This window comes from Suncus etruscus, chromosome 15, assembly GCF_024139225.1.
Source record: "Suncus etruscus isolate mSunEtr1 chromosome 15, mSunEtr1.pri.cur, whole genome shotgun sequence".
NCBI classification, from domain to species: Eukaryota; Metazoa; Chordata; class Mammalia; order Eulipotyphla; family Soricidae; genus Suncus; species Suncus etruscus.
In genome coordinates this window covers 30,744,509-30,771,321 of record NC_064862.1, presented here as the reverse complement: position 1 = coordinate 30,771,321, position 26,813 = coordinate 30,744,509, and the positions used below count along the sequence as shown (strand labels likewise).

At 46.5% G+C, this 26,813-nt stretch overlaps 1 protein-coding gene and 1 non-coding gene across 4 annotated transcripts in view; both read left to right on the top strand.

Moving 5' to 3' along the window:
- Positions 1-23,727, top strand: part of SEZ6L (seizure related 6 homolog like) — a 164,917-nt gene extending 141,190 nt beyond the window's left edge. Inside the window, exons 11-17 of one of the 3 annotated variants that reach the window (XM_049788773.1) lie at positions 51-245; positions 5,418-5,609; positions 15,821-16,015; positions 17,969-18,001; positions 20,791-20,899; positions 22,666-22,768; positions 22,965-23,727. In XM_049788773.1, coding sequence (XP_049644730.1) covers positions 51-245; positions 5,418-5,609; positions 15,821-16,015; positions 17,969-18,001; positions 20,791-20,899; positions 22,666-22,768; positions 22,965-22,994 — 857 coding nt within the window. In that variant the 3' untranslated portion in view covers positions 22,995-23,727. Of the gene's footprint in view, positions 1-50; positions 246-5,417; positions 5,610-15,820; positions 16,016-17,968; positions 18,002-20,784; positions 20,900-22,665; positions 22,769-22,964 lie in introns of all 3 variants that reach the window. The other 2 variants (XM_049788772.1, XM_049788771.1) reach the window with 2 other exon arrangements.
- LOC126031826 (U6 spliceosomal RNA) lies at positions 7,603-7,710 on the top strand. Its single transcript, XR_007503649.1, has one exon. It is a non-coding gene; the product is annotated as a U6 spliceosomal RNA (small nuclear RNA).
- Positions 23,728-26,813: the final 3,086 nt, after the last annotated feature.

Sequence of the window (26,813 nt, the reverse complement as noted above, 5' to 3'; positions counted from 1 at the left end):
AACAAAAATGCCAATGCTCCCCCAGCTAAGATGCTGCTTTTGTCTTAAAGAGGTGTCAAGGAACGATTCCTGCTCAGATCTCCCCGAGATCCAGAACGGCTGGAAGACCACATCACACACGGAGCTGGTGCGCGGAGCTCGGATTACCTATCAGTGCGACCCCGGCTATGACATCGTGGGGAGCGACACCCTCACCTGCCAGTGGGACCTCAGCTGGAGCAGCGACCCCCCTTTCTGTGAGAAAAGTAAGTCATTCTCTAGATTTCCTAGGGGACTTCATGGCAGGGAAGCAGTGAGTTTTTGTCTACCAAATATGATCTCCCTCCTGCTGTGCCAGCTCCTCGGTGGATGCTCACAGACATGACTGTGGAATAGGCTCAGGAACTGTCACCAGCAGAGAGTGACCAAGGCTGGGTGTGAGACTTTAGGGAGGGTTGTGAGCTGCAGTGAATATCTACTTCCAAGTAAAGTGCAAAAACACCATTCAAACTCTGTCCCTTTAATTATCTACAAGTACAAATTGCACTGCATATTTACAATAGCTGGAATCTGGAAACAACCAAGATGCCCTTCAACAGATGAACGGCTTAAGAAATTGTGGTACATATACACAATGGAATATTATGCAGCCATCAGGAGAGATGGTCATGAAATTTTCCTATACATGGATGTACATGGAATCTATTGTGTTGAGTAAAATAAGTCAGGGAGAGAGACACAGAATAGTCACACTCATCTATGGGTTTTAAGAAAAATGAAAGACTGGGGAAGGAGCACTGGCGCAATTGGTAGGGTGTTTGCCTTGCACGTGTTGACCTAGGATGGACCGTGGTTCCATCCCCTGGCATCCCTTATGGTCCCACAAGCCAGGAGCAATTTCTGAGCTCATAGCCAGGAGTAACCCCTGAGCGTCACTGGGTGTGGCCTGAAAACCAAAAAAAAATTATTTTAATAATGTCCAGAGATAATAGAGATGAGGACCAGAAGAACTGGCTCACTATATGAAAGTCACCACGAGGAGTGGTGAGTGCAATAACTACACTGACAACTATCTTAACAAAATTAATGAGTGAGAGAAGTAGAATGCCTGTCTCGAATACAGGCAGGGGTGGGAGAGGAGGGAAATATGGGGCAGTGGTAGTAGGAATGTTGCACTGGTGAAGGGGGGTGTTCTTTTTTATGACAGAAACCCAACTACAAACATGTAATCATGGTGCTTTATAAAGATATTTTTTAAAAATTGCACTGCATGTTTGACACTACAAAATCATCACACCCAGTTATTTTTCAATCCAAAAATTGGTGTCTACGATTTTGGGGTGTTATTTTTGTTTTGTTTTGTTTTGTTTTGTTTTCATTTTGGGCCACACCTAGCGGCGTTCAGGGGTTACTCCTGGCTCTGATCCCAGGTCAGCTGCATATAAGGCAAATGCCCTATCCGCTGTGCTATCACTCCAGCCCCTGTTTCTAAGCATTTTTTAAAAAAAAAATTCCCATAATGGCTCCTTCTACTATTTTGCTTCATATATGTGTGTGTATACATATAGAGCAAAAATACATACTTCCCATAATGGTTCCACCTGCCTTTTTGATATATATAATATTTTCTACCATTTGCTAAATGTAATATTTTATATTGATAATATTCTGTATATAACATATTTATATATATATATTTATATATATATATATTTATATATATACAAAAAGTAGGGAGTAACCATTATAAAGAAACTTATACATAAGCATAACAATTAAGTTTGGGTTTGTTTTCATTTCCGTGTGTGCGTCTTTAAATCTCTGACAACTTTTTAGTGAAATACAGTAACCAAGCAAAAGAAATTTGAAATTGGCTCTTGGAGACATTCATTCGGTGGTCTCAGTCTCCAAAGTCCTTCTGCCTCTGCACCTTGACTGGGCCAGTCCTGTCAGGTGTGGCTGAGCCAGGTGTCTTGAGAGGGGCTAAAAGGGGGTTCTCCTGACTTCTATGCTCATATCACAGGGTCAGGAAATGGAACTGAATTTGGATCCTGCCTTTCCTCTCACCATTTGCTTCTCCCCTCTCACAAAAAGCACTGGTCCACCAACTCAAGCTAGGAATCCTGAGTAAGGCCTGATAGGCCTGTTCAGCATGATTAGAATCACCAATACTATAGTAATAAGTTAGATGTGGGGGCCGGGAAGATAGTACAAGGGTTAAGGCTCTTGTCTTGCACTTGGTCAATTCCAGTTGGATCTATGGCACCGAATATGGTCACCAAGTACTGGTATGTCAGGAGTGGTCCCCAAACCAGAAGTAAACCCTGAACATAGCCAACACGGCCCAACTCCCCACAGAAAAAAATATTAAATACAAAATGTGGACAAAGAAAGAAGGTATTAAGGGAGAGGGTTAGGGTTTACATACAATTATTATCATCAATGTTTCAATGTCAGAGAAATTTTATTGCAATTGTAGAAGAAAAGAACTAGCCACAAAAAAAAAAAAAAAAAAAAAAACACCAAAATCAGCACACAGACAGATCTCTTTTACTGTGGTAGTTGGGGTGAGGAGTGTGATTGGGTGCCAAAAGTTGGTAATGAGACACCTGTTCGTGAACTCCATCGGCATGATAATGACTAACATTCTGGAACTTCGAGGTGGGGGGCCATAAAATTATTCTTAAGGGAAAGTTTTCTCATGCATTTCAATTGTTGTCAAATGAATTCATGTTGGGTTCCATCTGGGAATAAGTGTTTGTAACCCACACTATGTACCCCACTCCTTTCCATGTGAAGCAGAGTCCCACCCCCACTCTCTGGGTCTCCCAATGACCGTTTTAGAACAGTACATTGTGAGGGATCCCCCTAAGGATGCCAGAAAGTAATATTGCCTTTCTGCCTTTCACTGGTTCATCTGAACTTTTATTTTTATTTTTTAACTTGATTGATTGGTTTTTAGGTTACATCGAGTGGTGCCCAGGGGTTACTCCTGGTTCTGCACTCAGAAATCACCCTGGCTGGCTAGGGGGACCATATGGGATACCTGTAATAGAACCAGATTGGCCACATGCAAGGCAAACACCTACCACTGTACTATCTCTCTGGCCCTCATATGAACTTCTTTTTGTTGTTGTTGTTTTGTTTTTGGGTCACACCCAGCACTGCTCAGGGGTTACTCCTGGCTCTATGCTCAGAAATCGCTCCTGGCAGGCTCAGGGGACCATATGGGATGCCAGGATTCGAACCACCGTCCTGAATCTAAGGCAAAAGCCTTACCACTGTGCTATCTCTCTGGCTCTCATCTGAACTTCTAATGTTCAGTTGTATGTGGGAAGAAAGAAGAAAGGGTGATGGAGTCAAGAGGTAGAACATGGGGGCGGAGAGATAGCATGGAGATAGTGTGTTTGCCTTGCATGCAGAAGGACAGTGGTTTGAATCCCAGAATCTGATGTGGTTTCCTGAGCCTGCCAGGAGCGATTTCTGAGCATAGAATCAGGAATAACCCCTGAGCACTGCCAAGTGTGACTTCCCCCCCCCAAAAAAAAAAGGAAAAAAGAAAAGAAAGAGGTAGAGCCTTCAGTTTTCCAGGTCAAAGAGTGACTTGAAATTTTCTAATATTGTAAGACAACAACAAACCCATCATCAAAACTCCATTTAAATTAAAGCATACACAAACCTTGGAGGCATCACCTATGACAGCCAGCACCAATACCATATCTTTTTTTTTTTATGTAGTTTTTGGGTCACACCTGGCAGTGCTCAGGGGTTACTCCTGGCTCCATGCTCAGAAATTGCTCCTGGCAGACACGGGGGACCATATGGGATGCCAGGATTCGAACTGATGACCTTCTGCATGAAAGGCAAACACCTTACCTCTATGCTATCTCTCCTGCCCCATCCAATACCATATCTGTGAAAGTTTTACAACGCTCATCTCACAGTTCTCATCCCATGAAACAAATAATGGGTGATGGTAGGTGATGAGGGAAGGGACCAAACTTACTGTACTGATCACCTGGCAGTAAACACAAGCACCAAATTATTGTGTTGTGTCTGGGAAATAACTGAAAGGCTGAAGTACAGGCTTTGCATGCAGAATCCCTCAGTGCTCCCCAGAGTATCACCAAAAGTAATTTTTGAGTACTGGTGGGTATGATTTCCCTCCCAAATTTTATGCACCTAAGACTAACAGGTTGCTATATATCAATTCAGTTAATAGAGATGTATATTACAAAATATGTAATGTATGTGCTCAGGGCTGACTCCTGACTCTGTGCTTAGGGATCACTCTTGGTGTGATCAGGGGACCATATGTGGTGCGGAGGATAAAACCACTATTGAAAATGTTTTACGGGCCAAAGAGATAGCATGGAGGTAGGCATTTGCCTTGCATGCAGAAGGATGGCATCCCATATGATCCCCCCAGCCTGCCAGGGGCGATTTCTGAGCATAGAGCCAAGCGTAACCCCTGACCGCTGCCGGGTGTGACCTAAAAAACAAACAAACAAACAAACAAAAACGAAAAAAGAAAAGAAAAGAAAATGTTTAACCCTTCTTGTTTGCTCTCTCTCTGTGTTTGTTTCCGTCTCTGTGTATCTCTCTGTCTCTTTGTCTCTCTCTGTCTCTCTGTCTCTCTCTGTCTCTGTCTCTCGTTCTCTCTCTCTCTGTCTCTCTCTCTTTCTCTCTCGGCCCCATTTATAACAATTTTTCCAAATCACAAAGTAACTTGCTTATTATACTACTCACACAGCCACTCTGGAAAGGTTTTCACTGTGCCAGTTGTGTGTGTGTGTGTTCCCCATGGAAGCAGGCACATCTGTGTCTGCATGGTAGATGTGGATACATGCTGACAGACATCTAGTGCTCCTGCCAGACAGAACAGCTCCTATTTTGGGGAACCATGTTTGCAAATGGCCTCACTGGGCTCGTAGCCGGCCCGACACTTAGTACCTTTCATATCGCACATTATCCACCGTGTTCTTCCGAAATTGGCTTATTGTTTTCATTTTTTTCCTATATTGATTTTTCTTTAATGAAAAAGTAACAGATGCTGGTTTTACTGTGTTTCGAGCACTTCGGGGGGGCCCTTATGGCTCCTGGGAGACAGTGCTCTAGGCTTCAGGATATAGCTAGCCCTTTCTCAGCCTTTCCACAGCCAGGAGCTGGCTCTCCCCTCCCCATTCACCGCACCCTCAAAGCATGAAACCATATAATCTGACCCCAGCGCAAAATACTCTCTGGGCAGATTTCTTCCTTCTAGTGGAATGAATCTAAATGTCTCCCATCCTGAATTATTTTCCAGCCAGCCATGATGAGCACATGATATGGAGTCTTCCAAAAGGGAGTTAGGCAGACTTCTAGAGGGTTCTGTCACCTTCAGCTGACCTGTGACCTGTGACCCTAATGTCCATTTGCTCTGCTTCCTTCTCCTGTAGTTATGTACTGCACGGACCCTGGAGAAGTAGAGCACTCCACTCGCCTCATCTCGGACCCGGTTCTTCTGGTGGGCACCACCATCCAGTATACGTGCAACCCTGGCTTTGTGCTGGAGGGAAGCTCCCTGCTGACCTGCTACAGCCGTGAGACAGGCACACCCATCTGGACCTCCCGCCTGCCTCACTGTGTCTGTGAGTCCAGGGGTTCGACCTCTTATTAACTGTGGAGGGCTGGGCTGCAAGGGGAAGAGAGCAATGGCTGAGATTCCTGCCTCAGGACTGTAGCTAGCACAGATATAATGTATGGTACATGAATGGCTTTGGGAGGGGGTCCCACAGCTCCTCCACCAACTTTCTTCTTCATAAGTAGCCTAGGGAGGAGGCCAGAATTGTCTGAATAGAAACAGAGTGATAGTACAGCAGGTAGGCTTTTACCTTGCATGTGGCAAAATGGGTTTGATCTTCACATCCCTGAGCACCTCCAAGAAAGATCCCTGAGTGCAGAGCCAGGAGTAAGCCCTGAGCATCACTCTGCTTAAAAAGGCAACAACAACAACAAAAAAAAAAAAAAGGCAACAACAACAACAACAAAAATAACTGTTTGTTTTAAAATGATGTTGGGCTGGAATGGTGTACTATATGGCTAGACCACTTGCCTTGGGCATGACCAACCCAAGTTCAATCCTCAGTATCTCACATGGTCCCCTGAGCGGGGCTAGGAGTGACCTCTGAGTCCAGAGCCAAGAGGAAACTCTGAGCACTGTGGCTATGGCTCAGTCCACCCCCCAAAAGAAGATACCCAGGTTCAAAGAAGTGAGATTCTTTGTCTCTAGACACTCAGCTAGTTCAATGGAGAGTATTTTCAAGGGGGATGCCAGTAACAACCCATACCTGCTGCCTTTGTTTAAACTGAGCAGTCGCTATGAATCCAAAGCAAAGGCTTGGATTTTAAATAAACACCTTAATAGGGCCAGGAGATGTTACAGGGGTTAGGCCATGCCCCTGCTTCTTTCTGTCCCTGGCACCACATGTTCCTCCCCCCAGTCATGGCCAGGTATGACCCGCATGGCCCCTCCCCCACAAGTGCTGAGTAAGGCCACTTCTTCATGCCCTTGTATTAAAACAAGAAGAACCAGGTGGCCAGAGAGACAGTAGAGCAGGTAGGGTGCTTGCCTAGCATACAATCAATCTGGATTGTATCACTGCACCCCAAAATGGTCTCCTGAGCACCACTGGAGTGACCCCTGAGCATAGAGCCAGGAGTGAACCCTGAGCAATTTTAGGTGTGGCCCAAACACAAAAACAAAATATTAAAACCTAATAATATTCTGTTGCATGTTTTCCCCTCACTTTCTATTTCTGTCCTCCATTTGGGCATTGGTTTCTACTTCACAACCACTGGGTATAGGGACAAGCTGCCAGTATCTCTGTAAGACCTGGATATCAAAATTCTGGTATCACTGATGCTCAGGGAAGTGCATCTCCAAAGGAAGGTCAGACCTTCCTCACACCAACAGTGATGCTCAAGAAGACAAAAAGCAACCAGTGCAGAGCACAGGGCAGTATCTCATTCACTGATGACAAGAATATCATCTAGTTCAGCTTCTGTAAAAAAAACAAACAAACAAAAAAAAAACACAAAAAAAAACTGTATGGAGAGTTCTCAAAGTTTGAAAATAAGTTTTCCATAGTGACAGTCCCCCAAGTCATGCCAAGAGTGATGCCTGAGGGGCCGGTGAGGTGGCGCTAGAGGTAAAGTGTCTGCCTTGCAAGCGCTAGCCAAGGAAGGACCGAAGTTCAATCCCCCGGCGTCCCATATGGTCCCCCCAAGCCAGGGTCAATTTCTGAGCACTTAACCCCTGAGCATCAAATGGTGTGGCCCGAAAAACCAAAAAAAAACAAACAAAATAAGAATGATGCCTGAGCACTGAGCCAGGAGTCAGCTCTGAACAACAATTGTTGGGTGTGTCCCATAGTTTTCCAGAAGACCATAGTCTTCTGGTCCTTGGTTTCTGTCTCAAGCCTGGAAACAGCTCAGGTGCCCAAGCTCAGCCATGAGACAAGAGGAAATCTCGCCTTTTGCTACAACCTGAATAGAACTATGGGGGTTCTTTTAAAAGAAACAAGGTAGAGAAAGACAATTATCAATGTTCTCGCATATGCACAGCATAGAAAGAAGCAAATCATGCTCACTTTAAGCAGCATATCTACTAAAATTAGAACAATATAGAGATGATTAGCCTGACCCTTCCACCAGGATGACATGCAAACTCAGGAAACATTATATATAAAGAAGGAGGAGGAGGTCCGGAGCAATAGTACACAGGTAGGGTGCTTGCCTTGCACATAGCAGACCTGGGTTTGATCCCTGGCACCTCATACGATCCCCTGAGCACCACTAGGAGTGATCCCTGAGCACAAAGAGTAAGCCCTGTGGGCCCGGAGAGATAGCACAGCGGTGTTTGCCTTGCAAGCAGCCGATCCAGGACCAAAGGTGGTTGGTTCAAATCCCGGTGTCTCAAACCCCTGAGCACCGCTGGGTGTGGCCCAAAAACCAAGAGTAAGCCCTGAGCTCTTCCAGATGTGTCTCCTATCCCTCAAAACAAATACAGCTATGGAGTTTCCAGTGATAACAAACAATGATTCTGAAACTGAAGTTACCAAGCAAGGGTTGGGGAAGGAGTGAAAAGGTGCTGGATGGGAACAGGACCTGGGAGCAGTGAGGAGAGTTTGGTGGAGGGTGTGGTGTGGTCACTTGGCCTGCAGCAGAATGACTGACCTTGCCGTGAACATGTGACTACAGTTTGTAAAATCCAGACTCCCAAGGCCAGAGATATAGTACAAGGGTTAGTCATGGCTCTTACCTTGCATGCAGCGTATCTGGGGTGAATCCCAAATACTTATAGGGTCCCCTGTTGATATATAACACTTGGACTTGGACACGCTCTCTTGGGTACTCCCATTGTAATGACAGTTGAACCTGGACAAGGCCCCTGAACACTCCTCCTAGACACAATCTTTTGTTGTGCTAGGTATAAAAGAAAAACTTGGAGCAGGATAGTAACCAGAGTAGCTCCTACTGGTCCTTGGGATGCCAGAGAAAAAAAATCAAAGATGCTGAATGCTTTATATCTATCTATCTATCTATCTATCTATCTATCTATCTATCTATCTATCTATCTTTCCTCTTCCTCTTTTATATACCAGGACCTCCCAGGAACCCCAACATCTGTGAATTTCCACCTCTCCCTTCCTCTGTCTCAGAAACCCAGGGGTGGCAGCAGGCCTCAGACTCCAGGAAGAATAAAAAAGATAGTCTCTCTCTTTGTCCCAGGCAGGCGGTGGCTTCAGTCCCCCAAGTCACACCAAGAGTGATGACTGAGCACTGAGCCAGGAGTCAGCTCTGAACATTGTTGGGTGTGTCCCCAGAATCAAAAATTAAAAAATGAAAAAAAGACATTTGGTTTTTTGGAGCAAATATCTTAAAGGAAGCTGATTGGGAGCAAATCCCTCATTCTTCATCTTCCTCGGCACCTCCAGACACTCCATGTGGCTAAGCTGTTTGGCCAACACACCTGAGTTCCCTCTGCCTCTATTATGGAAAGTAAAAAATCCACCTCGCAGCCAAAGTGGCTGCAAGAAGAAGGAATTTATTCAGGTAGCTGTGAACAAAGGGTCCACTTCATTCTTTACGGCTTCAAAAGCAGAAGCAAACAAGCAAGCTGGTTTACACAAGCTAAATTGCAATTAGGCTGATGTGGCTTTGAAGAACAAGAGGTCCTACACTAAACTAACAAACCATAAATCTTCTCCACCTTGTTTTCACCTCTTGTTGTGATCGTAAATCTTTCACTGTCTTTTTTTCCCTCTCTCTGATGCTTATCAGCTAGTTTCACTCCCCAGTTTTCTTCAATTTCCCTCACATCCCCACCCGGAGTTCCCTCTGACCCCACCCAGAGTCCCCTCTGCTCTGAGTCCTCCTTGCCCCAGTGAGCTCTGGTTGGGGGGTGACGTAACCCGATGAGGGAACAGGGGAGAGAAAAGGCCTTGGGCTCACATTTCACACCTTTCATTGCAGGTACACAGGGTTGGCCATTTGCATGTCTTTGGAGAAACATCTATTCCAGTTCTTTGTTCTTTAATTGGATTATTGTATTGGGGGACCATTGCCATAGAGAATTTCCTTTTGTATTCTGAAAACTCTTTTTGAGATTTATAGTCTACAAATATTTCCTCTGGTGCTGCCGGATTTTCATCTCCTGAAGAATTTCCCTAGAACATTTTCCTTTAACTTCAGACACCAGAATCAGCCATCACTGGCTTGAGCAATAATAATACACAGCAGAGAGGGCATTTATCCAACACAGGACCAACTCTGCACAGGGTTCAATCCCTGGCATGCCAGATCACTTTGAGCACCACCAGGAGTGATCCCTAAGAGCAGAGCCAGAAGTAAGCATTGGTGGATGTGACACGAAAACAAAAATGAGCAAACAAAAAGGAATCAGCAGTGGATTGAAGATTGAGCAGCAGGCCTGGAACCAGGAGCTTTACAAGGGAAAGGCTCCTGAGTCTTGCAGTGATTGCATGAATTGGACTCTCACACATGGGGCCTAGGGCCACATGGGTCACATAGGACAACATCAAAAAGCAAATGCCTCCGATCAGGAAAAGGGGGCGGTGTGTGACTATCACATCCACCTTGAGGATTCTCCAGAATCCTAGAAATGGAGAAGGAAAGGGGGATCTCAGCAGGAAATAGAACCCCGGTAACTGATCCATAACTGATGATAACAGGCTTGAGGTAAAGACCTCAAGCGCATGCTTGTGTGTGTGTGTGTGTGTGTGTGTGTGTGTGTGTGTTTCTATGTCTGTTTCTGTGTCTGTATCTGTGTGTCTGTGTGCACGTGTGTATACATGTGTGTGGATGTTAGATGTACACAATGCGCTAAAGAAACTGTAGCCCAGGGAAGATAGAACTGCACAGTCAGCACATCCTGAATGTGAAAGCACTTTGTTGAACAGATTCGAATACGTGCATTATCTGGACATGGGCACAATGCAAACATACTCTTATGTTCTATCAGGCAGTGAGCATTGTGAAGGAAACAAATTCAGAAGAAGACATGATGAAGCCACATGCTTCTGGGCAGTACCAAGGAACAGATTTAGGGCTATGCTTAAAGTCCGACCCCTCTCCTCCACGTGCCCTGCACTCCTGGCAGGCGCAGATCTACCTGACAGGGCATCTCAGCCCAGCTGGACTCTGACCTCTTCTCAATCACCCACTGTAGCCCCATCCCTCCATTCTTCATGTAACCTTACCTACAAGAAAGACCCTTCCGGGCCCGGAGAGATAGCACAGGGGCGTTTGCCTTGCAAGCAGCCAATCCAGGACCAAAGGTGGTTGGTTCGAATCCCGGTGTCCCATATGGTCCCCCCCCCCCCCCCGTGCCTGCCAGGAGCTATTTCTGAGCAGACAGCCAGAAGTAACGCCTGAGCACCGCCAGGTGTGGCCCAAAAACAAAAAAAAAGAAAAAGAAAAAGAAAGACCCTTCCATTTTTGGGAGGGGTCTTGGGGAGGTTACAAAAGGTTTGGCCTCAGGGGCAAAAGGGGGATTTACATGGATGGAGGTTGGAGAAAGGAGCAGGAGGAGATCTCTGAGGGACAAAGTACAATGCAGGGTTGAATAGGAATCCAGCATAAATGGTTATGATATAGGCCACACATGTTGGCCAGGGCCTGGAATAAAGATGATATACCTTGAAGCCTGCCTGTGAGTTTTCTACCTGCCGCTCTCCTTGCAGACCCACCTGCTGGTGGGGGTTGGAGACACGTTGTGCCCCTCCATTCATCACCATCCAGCTCCATCCAAAGGGCCTTTTATTATATTATTCTACAACCCACATTCCCTACCGGGCTCTGATCTGGGGAGCAAAGTACCACTGGTGGGCTCCTGTTTCAGATGGAATTGTTTTGCAAAAGAACATGTTGAGTGCCTCCCGCTGGCCAGAACCATGCACTGCATTTGAATATGGGAAGTTGGCAGATAACACTGAACTCAGGGATGGGGGGCGGGGTATGGTGATAGTAGGAGTGATTGAACTATATAGAGAATTTGGAAAAAAGAGGAAGGAATTTCAGTCCACCCAGAGACGCAGACCCTGAAAAAAAAAAAAAAAAAAAAAAAAACATGTGGTGTTGGAGGCAGAAATGAAAGAGCTGCCTCTAATTTCAGGAGCCCCAAAACAGGCGAGACTGAGGCATGGATACAACCTGTTCCCACCCCAACAACCTATTGTGACCTCTGAGACTCCCAATTCTGCTAGGCTGAACAGAGCCAGATCTCAGCCTAGGTAATGGTCCGTCCAACCCAGTTGATCTAGGCTCACCAGAAGTAACCCCCATAAAAATGGAACCTCAAGAGCTTCCAGAGAAATTTGGAGCCAGAAGGTACCAGAAAGGTGCTTAGAAGCTGCAAAGACCCAGACTCAAGAAGCTGACCAGGAAACCTTCCTTGAAAATACTGAAGATTAAGCAACAGAAAGCATATCAGGTCAAGCTACTTGCCTTGCATGTGGCAAACTTGTTGGTTTGACCCCAGTACCACATATGAATCCGTAAGCACCTCCAGGAGTAATCTCTGGACATGGGCACAAATGCAAACATACTCTTAATGTTCATCAGGCAGTGAGCATGTGTGAAGAAAACACACACACACACACACACACACACACACACACACACACACACACACCCCTCACAAGGTTGGCTAGTTTCTAAATCAATTGACTCATTTCAGGGTGGGGTGCCAGGCATTGAACCTAGGGTCTCACTCATATATGTGCTCTACCACTGATTCTGGGGACCACACGTGTTGCCGGGGATTGAACCTGGGACTGATAAGTGTAAGGCAAGCACCCTACCCATTGTACTTTCTCTCCACCCCAATGATCCCTATGATTTTAGTGCTGGCCAAGTAGGAAACATTGGGAAGCCTCCCCCAGTGTCTACATCTCCATGGACCCTCCATCCATCAGCATTTTCCTCTAGAGTCAGGCCTGAGATTTTTTACCTTCTGTCTCTCCAGCCTCGGACTTGTGCCCTGGCCTAGCACTGACAGCTCTAGAAAATATTTGTGGAATGCTGGACTGCTAAGGCAGAATCGCATCTGTCTTGTTCATTATAACATATCCAGGGCTGAGGGCCATGCCTGGCACAGAAAGAGGGCTCAATAAATATTTGCTGTTCTCATTCATAGGTCATTTTCTGATTGGAAATTCCAGGGAAGCTGGGTCACCATTGCCCCCTGCCGGCCAATGTAGTACACTGCAAGGACACTCTGAGTCCATGCAGAAAATGAGGGAAACACTGGGTGGAAGGAGACCAGAATTTCCCTGAATCTCAGTTCCCGTGCAGCCCCTCTCTGGAGGGCAAAGGAATTTGGGCTTCTCTCTGCAAACTTGCCCTGGCCACTTCCCATGACGAGGAGGAACAGTTTCTCCCCTGGTTAGTACATGGGCTTCAGAGGTCTGGCCACTGTCCCTCTCCCCAAGAACATTCTGGGAAGAGAAATTTTCTTTCTGGGGTTCTTCCAGCTCCTGAACAGAGGCAAATAATAAAGGTCTGTGGAACTGGGGAGGGGGGGAAATTAGGGGGTTTTGTTTTATTTTTTCTCATTTGATTCTAGAAACCTGTAGCTCATAAACTTCTCTGCATTGGACACTATGTTCCAGGGTTTTATTATAAATATCACTGGTGGTGCCCACGTGGCTTTACACTCCCAGATAAGTTGTTGTTGGGTTTGTTCTTAGATGTTGTAGATCACAACTTAAGGGTTGCTTCAAGCAGTGCTTGAGGGGGATGATGCCATGCTGGGAACTGAGCCCAGACCTGTGCTTGGAGGGGTCTCTCCCAATGACACCAGGGTACCATAGGGTGCTGGATCACACCAGGTCTCCCACTCCCCACGTATGCACTCAGCCCTTTGAGCTCTGTGTCTGTCCCCTACATCATGGACTGATCTTTAAAATAATATTTAAAAATAAAAGGGACCAGAGTGATAGCATAGCAGTAGGACATTTCTTTGCCTTGCACATGGCCAATCCAGGATGAATCTTGGTTCAATCTCTGACGTCCCATATGGTCTCCCGAGCCAGGAGCGATTTCTGAGAGTATTGCCAGGAGTAACCCTTGAGTGTCACAGGGTGTTGTCCAAAACCAATAATAATAATAATAATAATAATAATAATAATAATAATAATAATAATAAAAGACAATGGGGCCAAAAAGATAACACAGCAGCAGGGCATTTGCCTTGCATGAGGCTGATCTGGGATGGATCTAGGTTAGATCCCCAGCATCCCATATGGTCCCCTGAGCCTGCCAGGAGCGATTTCTGAGCAATAGCCAGAAGTAACCTCTGAGCCTCACCAAGTGTGGCCCCAAAACTAGATAGATGATAGATAGATAGATAGATAGATAGATAGATAGATAGATAGATAGATAGATAAAATGTTTTAGGATTTTAGGCTCAACACTTGGAATCCTTGTACTCTGCAGATGGGAGTGGAGATTGATATCTTCGCTGTGGATCAAGATGTGGAGGATCCTTGGAAAGTCTAAAGAGAGAATTTCCCTGGAGTTCAGAAACACCATTTCCCGGGCTGGAGAAACAGTATCCTGGGGGGGGCCACTTGTTTATACACAGCCTATGTGAGATTCTCCAAGCACTGTCAGGAGTGATTCCTGGGTGCAAAGCTAGGATAAATTCTGAGCATCTCTATGTGCTCACGCCCCCAGTCTTCTGTGGCCAGTGCTTGGTCATAAAGTCCACCCTGTGTGTTGGGCCAATTTCTGGTGGTCTTTATCACATGTTTGGCCCTGAGCTTCAAGCCTGCCTTTCTAGGATCCTCTCCTATGAGGGGAACTAGTCCTTAAATAACTCATGAACAGCATTACTGTGTTTGCAGTGCTGAAGTGCTGGGTTGGAAAGAGAACTGCAAAGCCAAGGCCCTAAATTCAATGGTGAATTGGGGGCAGTAGGCATCAAAGAAGGCTTCCTGGAGGAGGGAAAAATGAGTATTGGAATATAAGACTAGTCCTGGGTAAGCAAGTGAAGTATAGGGTGAGAGCAGGAAGAATATGGCATCATTGAGCATCACTGCCAGCAAGCCAAGAACACCATAAGGACTTCAATGCTTATTGATGATTCCACATCTGTGTGGTGGACCTTGTTATTAGTTCCATCTCATAGGAGGACAAGTTGGCCCAAAGAGGGTGTTGATCTGACTGGAGGGCACACAGCAAAGAAGCAACAGAATGGAACAAAAACCTGAATTAATAGGAGCAGGCCCCAGGGTAACTCATGGTTAGAGGGGGGAGGCATGAGGGGAAACAGTCCCACATAAGGTGGGGCTGCAGAGTGGTACAGCATCCCCTAAAGATGTTCATGACCACATCGAAAAAGAATAAGAACAACCAGTGCTGGCAAAGATGTAGGAGAAAGGGACTCTCATTCACTGCTGGTGGGATATATACTGGTCCAGTCTTTTTGGAAAAGCATATAGATATTCCTCAAAAAAACCTAGAAATTGAGCTTCCATTCAACCCACCAATACTGCTCCTGGGAATAAACCCTAGTAGCCCAAAATACAATGCAGAAAAGCTTTTGGCACTCTATTTTTACTGAAACACTACTTACTATAGCTCTGGAAACAACCCAAGTGTCCAAGAACAGTTGAATGGATAAAGAAACTGTGGTACAACTACACAATGGAATACTATGCAGCTATTAGGAAAAATGAAGTCCTGAAATTTGCTTATATATGGATAGGCATGGAGAGTATTGCACTGAGTGAAATTAGTCAGGAGAGGAAAAGACATAGAATGAAAACACTCATTTGCAGGATATAAAGAGAAAACATAGTATGGTATTAATATCCAAAGACAATAGAGATGAGGACCAGGAGGATCAATCCATGGTAGAAAGTTTGTTACAAAGAACAGGGGAATGCAGTTAGGACAGAGAAGGGAACACTGTGACTATACTTGGATATGATCACTCTGGACAAGAACTGAGTGCTGAAAGGAGGTAGAATAATATGCATAAAATTTCTTCAGTAACGGTATTACAAACCACAGTTCCTAAAAGGAAGAGTGCGAGAGGGGGGGGGAATGTCTGCTGTGGAGGTAGATGACCCCTATGTGGTAGGTGGGCTACCTGGGAAGAAACTGGAGACATAGGTGGCAGGAACTGTGCATGATGAAGGGATGGGTGTTGGAACATTGTATAATAGAAAATCTTGAACAACTTCGTGTATCACACAGTGATTCAATTTTAAACATTTATTCTTATAAATGTGCCTGACCTCATGGGGGCATATTTTGGATCACATTTCAGCTGAGGAATCCCTGGCCTGTGACAACCCTGGGCTGCCTGAAAATGGGTACCAGATCCTGTACAAGCGCCTTTACCTGCCCGGCGAGTCCCTCACCTTCATGTGCTATGAAGGCTTCGAACTCATGGGCGAAGTGACCATCCGCTGCATTCTGGGCCAACCGTCCCACTGGAACGGGCCACTACCTGTCTGCAAAGGTAAGGGTGGGGAGCATTTTGTGACATCTCCAGAACCTCATTATCATATGCATTTCTTGATAGCTCCATTATATGCATTTCATGACATCTCCATAACTTCATTATGCTGGTAAGTTAGACATGGTGGTGCCTCTCAGGTTACCTTCCTTTTGTCTTCCTTTTCTCACCCAAGGACTCTGCCTCAATACAACTTAAACGTTTCCTATTGATTAAAAATATAAAATATAAAGATCCACATGTTGGGTGAGACTGCCCCAGGCACTGTGTTTCTTTTTTTTATTTTTTCCACCGGTGGCACTCAGGGCTTACTCCTAGCTCTATGCTCAGAAGTCGCTCCTGGCAGGCACAGGAGATCATATGGGATGCCAGGATTTGAACTGGGGTCCATCCTGTGTTGGTCACGTGCAAGGCAAATGCCTTACAGCTGTGCTATTGCTCAGCCCCAAAGCACCATGTTTCTAACCTCTCAGGCCAGTGGGTTTGATGAAGCAGAGTAGTGTCGGAGAAATGATTCACAAGTAGTCAAAGTTCCATCAGAGTCAGCTTGCTTTTATTTTATAGTCCTGTCCACCATGTGCTTTTCCTCACTTCTTTCTCTGCTAAGCTTTTTGCTGCCCCTTTCTCTCTGCCTTTTGCTTCTCTCTTCTAGCTTTCCCCAACCAGAGTTTTTTTTATTCTTTATTTAAAACAGCCGGCCCCATCCCAGGTATGGGCAGGTCTGATCATCCAGTTGGGATTACCATCTCAAAAGAAGAGGTTAGACAAACAGGAATTTGGGGGGGGGCTACCTCACAGTTTCCCACCTCCCACATCCCTTTTCACATTAAGAAGCTCTCAAGGATAAGGAACATCTCTCACCCCCATCCTGTGACTTCTCCCCAGATGCTCATCTCCGCTCTCCAAAGATTCTGGGCAAGACCTATGCCACCAGGCTTGTGTGTGCCCCCGGTGGCTAAAGTTATAGCACACACACACACACACACGCACACCCATTGAACTGGAAGACAAGCCCCACCTGTAAAGGGGGCAAGGCAGGGAACGATGGTTCAAGCTCATGGAAATTAAGTTCAACTCTTCATGGAAATTAAGTTAGGACACGCCCAGATTTTTTTTTGTTTTTGGGCCACACCCATTTGACGCTCAGGGGTTACTCCTGGCTATGCGCTCAGAAATCGCCCCTGGCTTGGGGGGACCATATGGGACGCCGGGGGGGATCTAACCGCGGTCCTTCCTTGGCTAGCGCTTGCAAGGCAGACACCTTACCTCTAGCGCCACCTTCCTGGCCCCACGCCCAGATTATTTGAGCCCACTTATCTGTGCCCTCAAAGTGTGCAGCTCATGATAATACTATAAATGTCAATTCAAGGTTGATGAGCCTTATATGAGCAGATGGACAGGGCATTCCCAGCTGGCTCTTGACACATGACCAGTCCATCAGTCTTCACTGAGTCTTGCTGTTCTTGACTCTTTTCTATTTGTCTCCCTTCTCCTGGGAATTTGGGAAGTGAATGTGTACAGACATTTCCCTAATTCTGAAAGACCCAGATAGATCAAAAAAAGCACTAACTCCAGGGAGATAGCACAGAAGCAGGGTGTTTGCCTTGCACACAGCTCACCCAGGACAAACCTGAGTTCAATTACCGACATCCCATATGGTCCCCCAAGCCAGAAGTGACTTCTGAGTGCAGAACTTGGAGTAATTCCTGAGAACAGTTGGGTGTAACCCCCCCCCAAAAAAAAGGCACATACTTCAATAAAGTGTGGTATAAGCTTTGTTTTTTCTTCTACTTCATTTCATGCTGTTTCACTCTGTCTCTGTCTCTCTGACTCTCCGTTTCTGTTGTTCTCTCTCTTTCTTTCTCTCTCTCTCTTCCTCTCCCTCTCTCTTTGCTTCATTTCATACCAACCAAGTGAATTCACTTGACACTGACCCGTATTTCTGATTTCTTTCAGTTAATCAAGACAGCTTTGAACATGCTTTAGAAGGTGAGTTCTTTCTGTAATGAAAAAAAATCTAATCCATCAAGCTAATTGCAGAAAACAAGGGCAGGTCTTGAAACAGCGTCATCCAAGTGCTTTAAGGAAAAAAAAATCCTTGTCGAGCAGCTGAGGAAGTTATTTCAAACCAACGAGCACAGTAAAGAGACATGATTAGATGGACTTAAAGTCCTGACTTGGCATGAAGGACACCAGTTCTGCTGATGACAAGAAAGAGGGAGAACCCAAGGGTTTATGTGCTGACTGGTTTTGGAGCAATTTCTTGCTGCTGTTCTCTTTTCCAATGAACCCCACCCTGCTCTTTTCTTTGATTCAGAATCCTCGAGAGAGGCTGAGGGTGGTGAAGCTGATACTAATTGCGCCCTAAGATTTTGTTTTGTGTTAGCTAACTCTTCCCCTTGAAACATTTAACTTCTCTGAGACTCCAAATCCAGTTTGGCTTATGTAGGTACACACATATGCACACCTGGTATCCACATGTGTTCATGGTTTCATCTCATCTTGGTTCAGTCCATCAGACTATCAACTCCTATTACTGGAACCAATGCTTTGTTTTGTTGTTTTGTTGTGGGTCACACCTGGTGGCACTCAGGGGTTACTCCTGGCTCTGCAGTCAGAAGTCACTCCTGGAAGATACTGGGGACCATATGGGATGTTGGGATTCGAACCACCTCTGTTCAAATTAGCTATGTGCAAGGCAAACGCCCTACCTCTGTGCTATCTCTCTGGCCCCGCTGGAACCAATGTACCTTGTGGACATTCATACGCTTCCCTCATATACTCTGGGCTGGACAATCATGCTTATTCTCAGGCCACCTTTGACCTTTGTCAAATATGATGAAAAATTATGCTCAATTTGCTCAGATAGAGCCAGTGCTCGCTGGGAAGACAGTGGGGAGTGTCAGTCCCTATTCTCACCCCCTTTCTCTACTTTCTGCCAACTACTGAGCCATGAGAATGTCTCAGAGGTGGGGATACTCAGGACTTCTCATCAATATCTGGGCTTTTCCCATCATCCTGGGGGGATACAAGTGATGTCTTAGATGCAGGTACCCAGACAGCTCCATTCTACGCAGCCAGGGTGAGGAGCAGAGGTGAGCTGGAAGCAGGTATATGGGGAAGATGTAGATTCTTCTTTGAGAGGTGCTGGGGACATTCCCTCCCTGCCCACAGCAGCTGTGGCATTCTTGCAACTTCTAAAAACAGTGGAAGGGTCCAGGCAGGCACCTCAAGGATGTACCTCCATAATATCAAATGGCATCTCTGCCCATGAACTATCTAAGATGTTCCTCAGAGTTCTCTCTTGGAGGGTCTTTCTGACCCAGCTCTGGGAAGGGGCCACCAGCTTCCCCAAGGAAGCATCCCAGCTTCCCTAAACTTCTTCCTTAAAAACCCACATATAGGGTTTGGTCCCTGGCATCCCATATGGTCCCCTAAGTCTGCCAGGAGTAATTTCTGGATGTACAGCCAGGAGTAATCCCTAAACATCTCTGTATGTGGCAATAAAAAGAAAAAAATTCCTCTACATAGGGACTGGAATGAGATACTACAGAGGGTAGGTCACTTGCCTTGCATGCAGCCAACACGAGTTCAATCCCCAGTAATTCATTTATTGGCATTCCAGCCATCAACCCAAACACCACAAGAAGTTATTCTTAGGTCCAGAGAGATAGCGTGGAGGTAGTGCATTTGCCTTGCATGCAGAAGGACACTGGTTTGAATCCTGGCATCCCATATGGGCCCCTGAGCCTGCCAGGAGTAACCCCTGAGCGCTGCCAGGTGTGACCCAAAAACAAAAAAAAATGAAGAAGAAGAAGAAGAGGAAGAGGAGGAGGAAGAAGAAGAAGAGGAAGAGGAAGAAGAAGATGAAGAAGAGGAAGAGGAAGAGGAGGAGGAAGAAGAAGAAGAAGAAGAAGGAAGAAGAAGGAGGAGGAGGAGGAGGAGGAGGAGGAAGAAGAAGAAGAAGAAGAAAAGAAGAGAAGGAAGAAGAGAAGAAAAAAGAAGAAGAAGAAGAGGAAAGAAAAGAAGAAGAAAAGAAGAAGAAGAAGAAGAGAAGAAGAAGAAGAAGAAGAAGAAGAAGAAGAAGAAGAAGAAGAAGAAGAAGAAGAAGAAGAAGAAAAGAAGAAGAAGAAGAAGAAGAAGAAGAGAAGAAGAAGAAGAAGAAGAAGAAGAAGAAGAAGAAGAAGAAGAAGAAGAAGAAGAAGAAGAAGAAGAAGAAGAAGAAGAAGTTGTTGTTGTTGTTATTCCTGAGTGCAGAGCCAGGAGTAAGCCCTGAGCAGTGCTGGATGTGACCAGAAATAAAATCTACATCTGGCCACCCAACAGGATCACTCAAGCAGCATGCTGGACCCCAGAGTCTCCACTTCACAGTCCAATTCTTATCTCCATGCTGGGAATATGTCTATGCAGCTATCACCCAGCACCTCTCTGCCACATGTCTCCTCCTAAACTTGGGTTCTGAGCCTGCCTTGCTGTCTCCCTTCCCTCAAAATGGTCACCCTGTGATGGAGTTGACACTGGGGTGCTCCTGGCAACCCAGGAGATGCCTTTTCTACCCCTACCCTGCCCTCCAAGGCCAGGGCTGATGTTGGTTGCTAAGTGCAGGCACCATGTTGGCTGAAGTCTGTCTCCTCTTTCTGGGGTGGCTCTGGACACCCCACTCTGAAATAGGGTGCAGGGCCGAGAAGACAGGGCTCCCAGAAGCTCAGTCTCCAGGGATTGGGGAGGGTGAAGCGTGTGAGAGCTGAGGGAGTCATGGCTTGTGTGTTCAGTAGCAGAAGCGGCAGCAGAGACGTCTCTGGAAGGCGGAAACATGGCGCTGGCCATCTTCCTCCCGGTCCTCATTGTGTCCTTGCTGCTGGGAGGAGCCTATATCTACATCACCAGGTATGAGGGGGGCAGGGGTAAAGAGGGCAGGGAGCATGCCTACCAGTTCCCCAACTCCCTCTCTGAGCCCGGGGGTCTTCCCAGAAAGTGGACAGTGACATTTGATGTGAGGTAGGAATACTACGGGTTCCACCCTGCTCTGGAATGGACGTATATCTTGGGCATAGAATAATGCTCCGTGCTTGGGTATGAGCATGCTATGGGATTTTGAGCCAGTCAGACCAAAAAAAATCACATGCTCGCTCTCAAAGCTCTCTCTAGAAGCAGCATTTCTTCACACCTGGTCATGGACCCAGTCTTGAACTCTTCCAGTCTGGGCCCAGAGCAAAGGCGAGAGCTCAGTTTTATAGAATATCTGACAGGGGACTGGACATCAGTAGTCTTTAGGCAGCTGAGCACAGAAGCAGGAATTTATAAGCACACTAGTTTCAAAGCAGGGTCACACCTTTTCAAGGACACTCGGAGTCCACTCCGCAGTCAGAGTCAGGGTTAGCTGGAGGCCAACCACACATCCTGTAGTGTCAATTTGTGTCTGGCAGCCTTTCAGTGCTCGGGTTGCTCATCTGTTCATGATGGAGACAGTGGGAATGAGAGTCTATCTTACTCATCCAGCAAACAGCCACCCTTTAGAGACCTGATCTCACCCCCCCCCCCATTGCTCACAGGCAGGGGAGACACAGAGAGCCCCAGCACTCATTCATGTGTTCAACTCCAAGTCCTTTCATGAGACTGTCCTTAACATTGAGAGAGAGGAATGAGGTCAGGAAGGTGCCCCAGTGAGCTACAAAGTCATTCTGTTACTAAGCACCTATCACACTTTCTGCACTCTAGGAATATCACTGTTGACAAAGGTGAAGGAAATATTTTGCCCTCCTGGGACCTAGGTTTTAATGAGGGAATATCGACTCCGGAAAAGTTGGGGCTAGAAAAATAATAGAGTGGGTAGGGCATTTGTCTTGCATATGATTAACCTAGGTTTAATCCCTGGCATCCCATATCATGCCCTGAGCACTTCCAGGAGTAATTTCTGAGAGCAGAGTTGGAAATAACCCCTGAGCACTGCTAGGTGTAGTGAAAAACAAACAAATAAGACTATTGAGCATTAGGAAGCAAGGAAAAGGAGAGTAAAAAAAAAAAGAGCCAAGGTAAAGGCTGTGTTTGCCTGTTAAATGGGGGAGGGCGGTTGTCAGTAAAACAGGCCCCAAGAAAAATGACAAGTGGTGGGGGTCTTGCCTCAACTTGTCTGGGAGAGGAGGTTCAAGCAGAGAAGCATTGGCCTAATTGAGGTAGATCCAACAGTGTCTTCATTATAAAACTTCCCAATGAGCACAGTGGATGGAGAAAGGGACTGGCTGTGAGGACGACGGAGGAGCCACTTTGAAAGGGGTGGTCAGGGGCCAGAGAGATAGCATGGAGGTAAGATGTTTGCCTTTCATGCAGGAGGTCATCGGTTCGAATCCCGGTGTCCCATATGGTCCCCCGTGCCTGCCAGGAGCAATTTCTGAGTCTGGAGCCAGGAATAACCCCTGAGCACTGCTGGGTGTGACCCAAAAACCAAAAAAGAAAGGGGTGGTCAGGGAGGACTACACTGAGGACATGTGATGCATAGTAGATGCCCAGAACACTCGCACTACTGTAGTGGACACGCACATTCGACTGCTTATCCCCCCCCCCATGCTGCCCACAGCAGGCTCAGGATTGAGCCTCTCCAGTTCTTCAAGTCACTCTCTTCCCTTCCCTGCCCCCCCACCTTGTCTCTGCTCCAGATGTCGCTACTATTCCAACCTGAGGCTGCCCCTGATGTACTCGCACCCCTACAGCCAGATCACCGTGGAAACCGAATTTGACAACCCCATTTACGAGACAGGGGTGAGTTGTTTGCTTTGCACTCCTGGGTGCCTCCCCCTACTCCAAACTCACCCTCCAGTTTTATGGGGCAGGGAGGGGGGTTCTCTGTGCCAGTGGCCAATGTTACCACCCTGAAAGGACCACCCTAGACTAGACTCCCAATAGCACATTGCTTCCACTGAGGGGTCCAATGAGCATCTCTCCTTTGCTCTCTTAGGAAACCAGAGAATATGAAGTGTCCATCTAAGATGAGCTGCTTCGAGGGTCCTCCCAGGGTCCCCCAGGACTTCCAGAACTTCTCGGCGGAGACTATGTCGCTGGCACCTGATGGAGACCCCCAAGGGTCAGATGTCTTGTCTTCAGACTCGTCCTTGACCAGTTACTGTTTTCTTCGCTGTATTTATTATATTTAAAATTGACGTCGGCATGGCAGGGACATGGTGCACCCATGTCCCAGCCTCCTTGTGGGAAGGGGTGAAGGACATCGGGGTAAGAGGACCCGCAAGTCCCCAACCCCCAGGAGAACCACCTTAGGGCGTGTCATGCTCCCAACTGGTTGCAGCGAACTGCATGTGTGTCCGGATTTCCCTCGCCTTGGTGTACACAGCGTGTGTCCTCACTCCAATGGCACATTTCTTCTTGGATTTGCTTGGGTTGGGATGACGCACAGACAGAGCAGGATTTGCACCTCAGCCAGCCTGCATCCTCTCTTCTGATTTCTCCCCGCTTCTCCCAAGTTCTCCCCTGCAGCCTTGGCTCCCTCATAGCCTCCCTTTTCCCCTTGGATGGCTGCGAAAGGAGAAAGAAACAACCCTGCTTTCTAGAACTGCACCCCTCGTATGCCTCCAGAGAAGATGAGAAGTTTGGGTGTTCTGAAGGGTTATAGTAAAGAACTGGGGAGAAGAGAGGTGGGGAAGGAGGGAATAATAAAATATGGTCTTTCCTCCATGCTCTTCGGGCACTGAAAGAACCAGTTACTGATGGTCCTGGAAGCAACATCCATCACTTAGTCCAGGGAGAACCCTGTCCATTTGCAAGCTGGTAGAGGATGACCATTCTGGGAGAAAGGGAGCTGACAGGGAGGGTGAAAAGGTGCCAAGGCCTGGTCAGGAAGGGTGAGCCATGTTACATCTGGGATACTGGAGCAGCCGAACCCCCCAAAGAGGCTGCAAGGACATGCCTGCCCTTAACCAGAGTCACCTTCAGAACAGAACAAGTGTCTGGGCTGGGTGGAAAGAGTTTTCTTGTCTCTCTGCCCAAATGTTGGTGATGCGTGAAGGTGGCGTGATAGCAGAAACACCAACACTCATGGAAACACACAACTGATCCCTCAAATTCTAGGGAGGAGACAAGGAAGCATCTCTGGCCCCATTGCAGGCACCTCCTTCATCACAGGAGTCCTTATAAATCCTTGCCAGCATTCCCTCATTCCAACCCACGGGGACTGGGGCATGTGTGTGTCTCTCTGTGTGTGTAATATTCTAGAAAATTATGTCCTTGGTACATATATAAAGGGGCAGAGAGCTGTGGATCATTGAGGGGTTGGGCCAATGGTTCTGAGAGATACCCATGCTAGGGGTTTGTGAAACCCTCAAGACGCCTCTTGTAGTCTCCAGAGTTGGTTTTCCAGTCTGTTGGGTTGGAAGCAAAGAAAAGCCAGAGAGATCTTTCTTTCATGCAGCCTTCCCTGAGAAATACTGAGAGATATTAAAGGCAGCTCCTGGCCCCCACAACTCCTCTGCACCCCTGTCTTAGGAAGGGACTCAAGGAGAAATGTTCCAGCTCCTTCATGAATAGTGCCATGTTCTAAGAAAAACAGTGCAAACCATATCAAAAAAATTTTTTTGCAAAGATGCTGTGTGTAGCCCTACTGTGTGTTTACGTTGGTTCATTGTTCTAACCCTAATCCCGGCGCCATCTGGAGGAAAAAAAAAGTTGCTATTTGATTTTAAGACTCATGGTGTTTGTTGGAAAACTGAACATTTTGTACCAAGACTGATCAAATAGAGCAATCTTTATTCTAACCCTATTATTATCCCAACACTACTCAGACCAGGGCTGAGGGATGTTTGTTTATTGGCAATTCAGAGGACTAGAAAATGTCGGGTTTTTTTTTTTTTTTTTTTCTTCACAGGCTACTTGTGTCTTAATTCTGTCTCAATAGTACAGCACCTGTAACTATGTTTGACCTGTTCGTTTTAGCCTAGAAATGGACTGTGCCAGCTTGATGATGTCCAGTGTGGTGGGAAAGACAAGTGGGGTCTCTTTCTTATTTTCTTTTCAATGTTCGAATGTACATTTTGTAATCTGTAAAAGGTTAAGAAAGAATCATGACAGTGCCAAAAAAGAAAACAAACAAACAAAAGACCCAGGCATTCCTTTCCACTGTTTTTATATGCTCTAATCAAAGTCCAGGAGGAGTCAGTATTTTTGGTTGGGGGGAGGCACGCCCTATAGTGCTCAGGGCTGCGCTCAGGGTTTTCTCCTGGTGGAGTTCTGGGGACCATAGGGATGCTGAGGATGGAATCTGGGTTGGCATCTTTAAAGGCAAGTACCCTACCCCGCTGAACTATCGCTCCAGCCCCAGGAATCAACGTTTTTGAAAAGGGTATACTATCTGGAAAAAAAAAAATCAGAAAACAGACTGCCCCCTTTCTCCAGGGGACTTTTGGTTTAGGAAGGGGGGGATTTTTACAGAGATTTCCATCTCCCCAGAAGCTGCCAGGGAATCCCTAACTTTTATCAGGAGTTATAAAGGCGCAGATGCTTGACCTCTATCCCATTGGTTCGGTGCTGCTGGGGGTGGGCTGGCAGCGGAATTGTTGAACCAATCGGCAGTCCTGGTGGCTCTCCTCCTTCCCTGTGCTTTTCTGAAGGATCTTACAAACCAGCCTCTTGAGGGTGCTGTTAGCTTTGGAAACTGCCCAGACAAAGAAGCGACTTCCAAGGGGTTGTAAAGGATGTGATCTAGGGACAGGCAGTGGGCACTGAAGGATCAGGCTGAGACCAGGTTTTCCTGGGCCTCAGTTCCTCTGCCCCCCCAAACAGGTAGACAGGTCCTGGAGGAGCCAGGTTCCCCCTCCCTGATACCAGCTGTCCCGTCCCCCAAAGGTGAGCTTTCCCCTGGGAAATTTTCATTTCCATTTTCTCTCCTCACAGAGTCCAACGCAAACTTTCTAAGCTCAAATGATGAAACAAAGTCATTTTCCACTTTGTATATATTGATGCTAATAAAAACAAATGAAAAAGAGACTCATCGTGGGGCTGTTGTCATCCAGGCTGGGCTCATCTCCGTTTCGGGGAACCCTGAGAGGGGTGGGGCCCCCAAAGACACTTGGTGGATCCAGATAAGACCATGGATTCTGGGAAATTGGTGGGTCCAGATAAGACATGGGTTCTGGGAAAGAAACATTTATTTTTGGGGTTTTCTTTGGGGGGTTGTTTTTTGTTGTGTCTTTCTTTTTCTTCTTTCTTTCTCTCTCTCTTTCTCTTTCTCTCTTTCTTTCTCTTTCTTTCTCTCTCTCTTTCTCTTTCTTTCTTTTCTTTCTTTCTTTCTTTCTTTCTTTCTTTCTTTCTTTCTTTCTTTCTTTCTTTCTTTCTTTCTTTCTTTTGGTTTTGGGGTCACACCCAGCAGTGCTCAGGGGTTACTTCTGGCTCTGCGCTCAGAAGTTGCTCTTGGCAAGCTTGGGGAAATGCCAGGATTTGAACCGGGATCTGTCCTGTGTTGGCCGTGTGCAAGGCAAACGCCTTACTGCTGTGCTATCGCTCAGGCCCCAGAAAGAAACATTTAGAACTAGACTCACCTTGTGAGGTGGCCAGAGACAGCCCAGAAGGCAGGACTTTTGCTTTACATGTGGCTAACCTGTGTTTGATCCCCGGCCATCCTCAGATGGTCCCCTGAACCCCGATGCCTGGCTTGTTTTCTTGAACAAGTTGTGTCAGGTACAACAATGCAGACAGATTCTTCGAATGTCAAATACTCTGTTCTGTGTACTTTCCAGTTCCTTCTGCAACACATCTGTGCTCTGGACTTAGCCATGTGCAGTTGGGAGAGATGGAAACAGAA